This window comes from Branchiostoma lanceolatum, chromosome 3, assembly GCF_035083965.1.
Source record: "Branchiostoma lanceolatum isolate klBraLanc5 chromosome 3, klBraLanc5.hap2, whole genome shotgun sequence".
Lineage (NCBI taxonomy): Eukaryota > Metazoa > Chordata > Leptocardii > Amphioxiformes > Branchiostomatidae > Branchiostoma > Branchiostoma lanceolatum.
The window spans coordinates 23,836,007-23,845,126 of record NC_089724.1 but is presented as its reverse complement, the minus strand read 5'-3'; the positions used below and the strand labels follow the sequence as shown (position 1 = coordinate 23,845,126).

General features: G+C 44.1%; 1 protein-coding gene across 2 annotated transcripts; it reads left to right on the top strand.

Annotated features, from left to right (window-relative positions):
* On the top strand, positions 1-8,315 carry LOC136431140 (perivitellin-2 31 kDa subunit-like). Of its 2 annotated transcripts, none has more exons than XM_066422398.1 (7): positions 1-118; positions 2,972-2,995; positions 3,346-3,501; positions 4,502-4,633; positions 4,905-5,144; positions 5,533-5,673; positions 7,219-8,315. In XM_066422398.1, the coding sequence occupies exons 1-7, from the start codon at positions 76-78 to the stop codon at positions 7,401-7,403; spliced, it is 921 nt and encodes a 306-aa protein (XP_066278495.1). In that variant the 5' UTR covers positions 1-75; the 3' UTR covers positions 7,404-8,315. The 2 variants fall into 2 exon arrangements, with proteins under 2 accessions (XP_066278495.1, XP_066278493.1); XM_066422396.1 differs by having other exon boundaries at positions 3,346-3,579.
* The last annotated feature ends 805 nt before the right edge of the window (positions 8,316-9,120 follow it).

Genomic DNA, 9,120 nt, shown 5'->3' with positions numbered 1-9,120 from the left:
AGACAACTCCGGGTAGGAAATAAATTGAGCTCCGTAGACAACATCTGGTCAGTTGGGGTTTTGGACTTCTTCAAGATGGCCGCATTTCCAGCTATATTCGTGGTTCTCCTTGCTCTCGGTAAGTCGCTCCTCTTTGCCTAACCGTTTTCTTAAAGTAACAATAAGTTAGCTATTTGGAAGATTCTAAATGTAACCAATGCATGATAGAGAAAAATAAATGATGCTTTCGAAGTACCGCATTTTTAAACGTCATTTTCAGACTGAAAAACATGTACAGCGCAAAGTACAACCCATGTTCCTTTTCTTCGTGTCGCTCAAAACAGTATGATTTTTTTTTATATTGACGCGTATTGTTGTCTAAAGTATGAATTGTACAAAGTAAATGCTACAAAATATCAATATGTTTGGGGAGAAAAGTTCCTAGGATTATTGGGCCAACTTCTTATGTAACTTCAAAGACGTATAAGTAATGTTTTGTCGACTTTGACTGAACAAGAAAAACCTACCCAGAAAATGCACACAAAGTTTGGAGTATCGCCCAAGGTTTTGAAGGGTTGATGATTGACAAATGATACGCGTGCAAAATAGTTGATACCGGTTCTCCCAGAGATGAAATACAGCTTTAACGATACGTATGCTTTATCAGTGCAGTATTTTGTCATTTTCCAACTGAAAAAAACACACCTACAAACCATGTTTTTTTTTTCGTGTCACTCAGAATATGTACGGTTGGATTCTTTCATTAGAAGACCAATTATTGAAGCTTGTTGTGGTCAAACGAATGAAATGTACATAGTAAAATGTAGCAAACTATCATGTTCGTTTTTTTTCATGTTTTTTCTTTCGCTGTTGGTCGTATCAAAACCAACAAAATTGTACCAGCGTTCCCTTAACTGATTTTTCGGAGAAATACTGCGAGTCGGTACCAGGACACCTATGACCATTACCAGCTGCATTGACCAGTGGTTGGGGCCGAGTTAACCGGGGGTTTGGACCGAGTTTACCGGGGCTTTGGGCCGAGTTCGGACCGGGGGTTTGGGCCGAGTTGACCAGGGGTTAGGGCCGAGTTAACCGGGGGTTGGGGCCGAGTTAACCGGGGGTCTGGGCCGAGTTCGGACCGGGGGTCTGGGCCGAGTTCGGACCGGGGGTCTGGGCCGAGTTCGGACCGGGGGTCTGGGCCGAGTTCGGACCGGGGGTCTGGGCCGAGTTCGGACCGGGGGTCTGGGCCGAGTTACTCGGGGGTCTGGGCCGAGTTAACCGGGGGTTTGGGCCGAGTTAACCGGGGGTTTGGGTCGAGTTAACCGGGGGTTTGAGCCGAGTAAACCGGGGCTTTAGGCCGAGTTAACCGGGGGCTTGGGCCGAGTTAACCGGGGGTTGGGGCCGAGTTAACCGGGGGTCTGGGCCGAGTTCGGACCGGGGGTCTGGGCCGAGTTCGGACCGGGGGTCTGGGCCGAGTTCGGACCGGGGGTCTGGGCCGAGTTCGGACCGGGGGTCTGGGCCGAGTTCGGACCGGGGGTCTGGGCCGAGTTACTCGGGGGTCTGGGCCGAGTTCGGACCGGGGGTCTGGGCCGAGTTACTCGGGGGTCTGGGCCGAGTTAACCGGGGGTTTGGGCCGAGTTAACCGGGGGTTTGGGTCGAGTTAACCGGGGGTTTGAGCCGAGTAAACCGGGGCTTTAGGCCGAGTTAACCGGGGGCTTGGGCCGAGTTAGCCGGGGGTTTGGGCCGAGTTAACCGGGGGTTTGGGCCGAGTTCGGACCGGGGGTTTGGGCCGAGTTGACCAGGGGTTTCGGCCGGGTTGGTAATGGTCCGAGTCGTCCGACATTCCTTCGAGTCGATAATCAGTATCTTTAATTGCTAATTGGTGTAATTACTGTCCCAAACTACATGGCAGTCCACAGTCCTGATGTTGGAAAAGTCTAACTTTGAATCAACCGAGAACCGAATAAAGTAAATACGTTTTAGCTGATCGCAAATCTGTTGATAAAAATGCACAGTTACCGGGGGCTTGGGCCGAGTTAACCGGCGGTTTGGGCTGAGTTCGGACCGGGGGTTTGGGCCGAGTTGACCAGGGGTTTCGGCCGGGTTGGTAATGGTCCGAGTCGTCGACCGACATTCCTTCGAGTCGATAATCAGTATCTTTAATTGTTAATTGGCGTAATTACTGTCCCAAACTACATGGCATGCCAGTCCACAGTCCTGATGTTGGAAAAGTCTAACTTTGAATCAACCGAGAACCGAATAAAGTAAATAAGTTTTAGCTGATCGCAAATCTGTTGATAAAAATATACATTTACTGTACCGTTCCAAGAACTGCATAACACATAGAACGGTATCTTACTTCGCGTAAATTGGGATCAGGATCGGCTGGTATCTGGGCATGACACACCCACAAAACATCAATTGTATCCGGCATGAGTAGACAACTACTTTAGATAAGATTCCGTCACTTATGATTGATTGCAGCTCGCATGCAGTCAGGTACTTGTTGATGAATACCTAAGGCTAAAGCGTATACTGTTCACACGATTTAGCCCTAGTAACTAGAGTGGTGATTGTTTATAGGAATAAGACGTTGTGTTTGTTTCTTGGTATGCATACATCAGTATACTTATATCTTATGTATCTAAAAGTTTGGATAAAAGATTTCTTCGAGCACAACCAAAACTTCCTAGCTAACCAGCGTTTCTGGTTCTACTTCGAACTGCAGCTAAGTGTCGCTGCTGCAAGGTGAAGAATGCAGTCCCAAACGTGAATCATGTTCATTAGCTTATGGACCGAGTCACGTTTGGAACCGCCTTCTTTGCACTGCAGCGACACCTAGCTGCAGTGCGAAGTATACACAGTCGTTATCACCATGAGAAAGGTGAATTTCGGCCAGGTATCAACTCTTGGTTGCGAAACATTTTACCCAGTGATATTTCATTCACCAACCTGATTCACGTATTCACGTATCCATACATTTGTTCCACAGGTGCTGCTGACGCAAGTATTGCAGGTATTGTTCATTCATTTTTATTCTACATACATTGTCATGATAATTTCAGTTATCATGCATCTGCGTCACTCTCTTTTACTTTTTTTCGACCTTTGAAATGCGCTTTATGTTAAATCATCGAAACTGAAGTATTAGTTGGCTTGTAAACTACAACCTGTCCCTGAAATGTGTATGTTCTAACTTTAAGTTTTGTGTAGGCTGTTCCTGGAATGTACATGCTTTAACTTAAAGTTATACGTAGTATAGGCTGTTCCTGGAATGTGCGTGCTTTAAATTTAATAAGCTGTGTGTAGGCTGTTTCTGGAATGTGCGCGATTAAACTTTTTAACTCGCATGTTGAATTTATGTAGGCGTTCTGTGGAAGCCGGTATCAGGTAATCTGAAGTACGTGTCAGTTGGAGCATCAGGCGTATGGGGAGTGAACAGAGGAGGCTACATTTTCTACCGCGTCGGGACGTACGGCAACGAGGTCTCCTCGGGCTCCTCGTGGCAGCCGGTCCGCCCTGGTAAGCTGAAACACATCAGCGTGGGGAAAGACATCGTCTGGGGCGTGGACCCCCACGATGGCATCTTTTTCAGAAAAGGTAACAATTTTTCGGGGTGGTGGTGGGGGGCAATTAAGTGTTTATTGGCCTCGCCAACATATCAGGAAAATTGAATTATTTCGAAGAAGATTAGATAGTCAGGCAGATCAATTTTTTTTTATAAATTACGTCGACCTGAACAAACCGTTTTGTACATTTTGTACTCACAACCGCCGCTAAGAAACATGTCTTTTGAATAGGCTCCACCCTTGAAAACCCATCCAGGATACATCACACCTTGTTTCATGCTTTCACCACATCGTGAGCAATTGTCGCTTTATTTTGCACAAACCTTAGACCGGCGCCTTGAGATCAGTTGTTACAGTGGAACCTTCTCCTTGTGAAAGTACTTACCCTAAGTTCAATCTCAAACATTATTCTGCACCACGTAGCCACAAGGGTATACTTGATAACTATGCAAAGAAAACAGGCTGTTGCCCAGCTCGAACGACGAGTATAGATCCCGGAAGTAAACAAACCTTACATTAACCCAGATTTCGGCTGTATTCATCCGCTCAGGGTAGGCCTGACCAAACTACTCACATATGTTCTTACGCCCAACTAATCTGGTGAACTCAACAAATTCTGGCCAAAATAGGAAAGCTTAGACCCTACCTGTTCTTTCTAAACAATAAAAGTCTCCAAAATTTTCAAGGAAAATTAAGGTTTTCCAGGATTTTAATTTGGCTTGGCCTCCGCCGCACATGTCGACTGTAAGTTGTAACGTCTACCCTTGACTACATAGATTTACAGTTGGTAAATAATGGGAATTTAATTCTTGCAGCATTTGGAAGTTACATGTGAGTGAATGTTGACATTATTAGACATAAATCATGCAAATGATGGCCTTCTCGTTTACATAATTTATGAGGGCTGTACCCTGTGAATAATGCCTTTCCATTCCATGTCTGCGCTCAAACAGGCATCAGCCCCAACAATCCGACAGGAACTGGCTGGCAGCGTATTAACGGGAAGCTGAAAATGGTTAACGTCAGTCCAACCAGCAACGCAGTCTGGGGAGTCGACAGGAATAACGCTATTTTCAAATGGAAGGGTAAGGCATCCGTTTTTTTTTTGTTGTTGTTGCTTTGTCATTTTCTTTTCTAAGATTTCTTCCATTGGCAGTCACTAGTACATGTTTGACTGTAGATCTCTGGCCAGGAAGTCATTATGAAGACCGGTGGACACTAGTACATACTTGAATGTAAATTTACCTTAATGGCCAGGTGTTCCTTACCCTCCTGTTATCACTCACAACAACATACAGGGATAGTCACCAGCACATGTTTGACGCATGTATGCGCTTTATTCCGTGACATCAACAGGTTCGAGGTGGCAGAACATCCGGCCCGGAAAGCTAACATTTGTTTCTGTGGGGAAATCGGGCGTCTGGGGCGTCGACAGCGATGGGAAGGTCTACTACCGAACTGGCACGGCCTTTAACGAAAACTCTGCCGGGACCGGTTGGCAAAAAGTTCCGGGATCAACATTGTTGGTCCAGATCAGCGTCGGGGACAGAGTCGTCTGGGGGGTGACCAGAAATCGCCAGATATACGTCCGCAGAGGTTTGTTTGTTTCAATGTAATATGATATCTAATATCTATATATCTATATCTATCTATCTAATAGTATCTATCTATCTATCTATCTATCTATCTATCTATCTATCTATCTATCTATCTATCTATCTATATAGGAAGGGAACACATACAGGGTATACATAGGAAGGGAATTATAAAAATAAACCTCCTTCTTTAAGCACATCCTAATTAGCATTTACCCGACTGACATTTCGCTTCTAAGGAAAACAATGTTGTTGACTTCTTCCGGAAAGATAAAGCAAGAGAAAGTTTACATTTCGAACGTCTTGATAGCTTCTTGTATCTCTGCAAGGTTGTTATTTGAATAAAGATCAAAGGTTTATAAAACGATTATATTGTTTCTCCCGAACAGGCATCACCCAGGACAACCCGATGGGAACCAGCTGGCAGTCCGTTAGGGGCCAAATGGAAGCCGTGCACGTCAGCTCCAGCTCCAACCAAGTCTGGGGAGTTGCTTCGGGACAGATCTACCAGAGGACGGGCATCTCTGGAGGTCGGTTCTTTGCGTTATGTTAAGCTTGTATATATAACGTTGGGTAACATAAATTCGCGGGGTACTTACATTCGGGATTTTTCGAAAACGGGGTATTTAGGGATATGCGCTAGATGCAACATCAGTAACACCGCTAGAAATGCAAACTTGACAGACTAACGTATTCAGAACACTGTCTGAAAAGCTTCGATAACCATGCATTAGAAGTTGGCTACGTCAAAAACTCTCCGTCCCTTATTGTCACAGTCTGAGGGCTTCGTGGGAGAATTATACTACACATAGTTGTTCGCTGGTTTATAAGACAAATGTCACATCCGCTTCCTGCTCAACACAATTATTTACATTACAACTTATTGGAATCTCTTTTGCTAACCTACAACTGGACTCTAAGTGTGATTAATCATCAAAACGCCTCTTTGTTGCTACAACCAATGGCTACGGCACTACGGTGAATTTTCCCGCCGCCATATTCGTTACCCAGAATCCTGCTATTCGGCAGACGACAAACGTTTGCGAGGAACACTTTTTTGTCCAAATGTTGTGTGTGATAGTGGACTGATGGCGATATTTTCCTCAAAGTTTGCTTTTAGCACAAGCAGAAACACATGGACATAGTAATATTACCATTTCTACGGCATCCAGCTAACGCTCCGATGAATAATGTACAAATTTCCATGACGGTGGGAATCGACTTTGAGTAACGTTCTATCAACTCAACACACGGGTTGTTCCCGGAGGCTTGATGTGTCCGGTACGGCCGTTTTTTCGTGTATTTTTTTTACTTGGACACGTCTATATCCATAGCACTCTCCTCAAGCCAAGGATGGAACGAATAGCTGCTGTATAAAATGTAATTAACGGTAAGATATTCAAGACGAATCTTCTCTCCCGAATTAATGTTCACCCTTGTCCGACAGCACCGTCATTGTGCGTGCGGCGGACGGTAGTTTCAAGTTGAAATATTATGGTGTCAGCACGACTAGAGACAAAATCTACCATATATATGATTAGTGTAAAGATAGTACATGATACTGACAGAATAATAGAAAAAAAGGATGGTTTATTGTTCTGCTAGGTTGATTTCAGTCAACCATTATCGGAAAAATCCCGAATTTATGTTTCCCAACGTTATATATATATATGGTGACTATTATATGTATATATTAACAGAGGAGATGCTGTGAACATGGCTCCTTCATGACCGAAAGTTTTTTCTCGTGGAATGCTCACCTTCCTAGCCTAACTTAGTAATACGTTCGTAGCAGCCTTTCCACTGGTCAGACCACTGACTGGGAGAGGAACACAGGCTATTCCTTTTTCAATCTTGTTGGATGAAAAAAACTAGTTATGTTATTCTCGTGACCTGGTATCCATTCTCCTAGCCTTGAATCCATCCCATTCCAGCCCCGGTTTGTTTCTCTAACTGCTTCCCTGTCAAATGGTCTGACATATGAGGAAACTTGCTGCCCCATGTGCGACTAGACGCTGCAAGGTGAACAAAACAATGTAACGTCATTTATGATGTAACAAATGATATTTTCACAGACTGGTTCAAGCGCGCACTGGAGATTAAAGAGACCCTGCAAGACTTACGCGACATCTTGGAAGAAGCGGATGCGGATGTGGAGGAGGCGAGGGAGATGGAAGACATGGGAGAAGACGCCGGTATGGATGAAGACGTCGAGAAGGAAATGAGGGAGCTGGAAGACATGGCAGGAGACGAAGAGTAACAACCATCAAGTCGCACCTCAACCCTCAAATAATAGGCTCAATATGACAAACCCTACACAAAATATATAACTCTTGAGTCTACGATTGTTCTAAGAACGAAGAACAAGCTTAGGTGCAACTCACGGAGAATCTGAGAACCGGAAACTGCGATGTATTGTGGGATACGTCTCCCACTGCTGTGGGCGTAACTTGGTGTAACTGAACTTACTTTAAACCCTTCAGTCTTTTTGCATCCAATATTGTATCCACTCAAGCATATAGTAGACGAACTGAGGTGTTCATCACACACATGCATACATATATTCTGAAACAAGTTTTAACACAAAAATTGGACCCAAATTTTCGACTGTACAACGTTAACAGGAATGAGCAATCCACCGCTGGGGTGACGTCACGTTATGCATATAGCACACGTGACTCGGTGAGCAGTGGATCATAAGTTGCGGAAAGTCTGTGGCGTGGGCCTTACAATCATCCCTCAACAGAGACGGCGGGCGCCACAGACTTTCCGCTACTTATGATCCACTGCTCACCGAGTCACGTGTGCTATCTGCATAACGTGACGTCATCCCAGCGGTGGATTGCTCACTCATTGACAAAGACTGGTGTTGTACAATCGAAAATTTGTGTAATTCCAATTTTTGTGTTGGAAATAACAGTTAAAACTTGTATCAGAATGATTTCTACCAGCACAGATGAACTTTCAAGCTATACATACATATACTATAGGTTTGATATACAAAGCACAACGCAAATAAGGTCATTTGCAAGAGAGGGACAAAATAGGTGGTTATGAATGTAAGTAAGTTTAAAGCCCTTTACTATCGATTCGTACTTTTTATCAGAAAGAAACGTACTTCTTGTGATCTGTATTCTTTGAAGAAGAGTATTAAATGTCGATGGTGAAGAGACATATGTGTTTGTTTTTGTTGTGTGCTCAATGATACTTAAGTATTAACATGCAGTGTTCTCACCAGAATCTTTTCACAGCATAGGGGTCAGGTAAAGGAGGCCAACTTTATGCAACGCAAGTCATGCACAGAGTGCCGAAGACATGACAAGAGTAGGGAGTCTGGCATGCTCCCAAGGAAAATCTTTAAATTGATAACCCAATGAGGCACTATTTTCTACATTTTGAGGGATAAATTTGGTGAAGTTAAGTGTTTTCTCTATCACAGCCTTATTCTAAAGTCAAATATGAACTTTTTATAAGATTTATGAAGGGTCACAAGGTTCTCCCCAGAAAGAAACACCCCTATGCTGGTTGAAACACAGCATAGGGGTCCAGATCACAGCATAGGGGGTCCAGATCACAGCATAGGGGGTCCAAATCACAGCATAGGGGGCCCCTATGCTGAAAAGGCCTGGCAAGAACACTGACATGATATACGGGTACTAAACTAATACTATAACGCCAAGCCAGCTAAGGTATAGAGACTCAACCCCAGAAGCAGATTATTTTCTTCTAAAAGACCATTTGGAACTTATTATCCTCATGTGTAATTTATCATTCCCTTTGAGACTCATGTGTGATCTCGTTATTGTCGTTATGCAGGAATGTTGTTCATTTTATGGTTATGCCGACACTTGCCAAATCAGAGAGTTGACTTGCGGTGTAACCATAGAATGAATGACTCTGGGACACAACAAGGGAGTAGTTCAAGAAGGTTGTTCATTTGGAAGGGGGGGGTGCACATATAATGAATGAAGACCTTT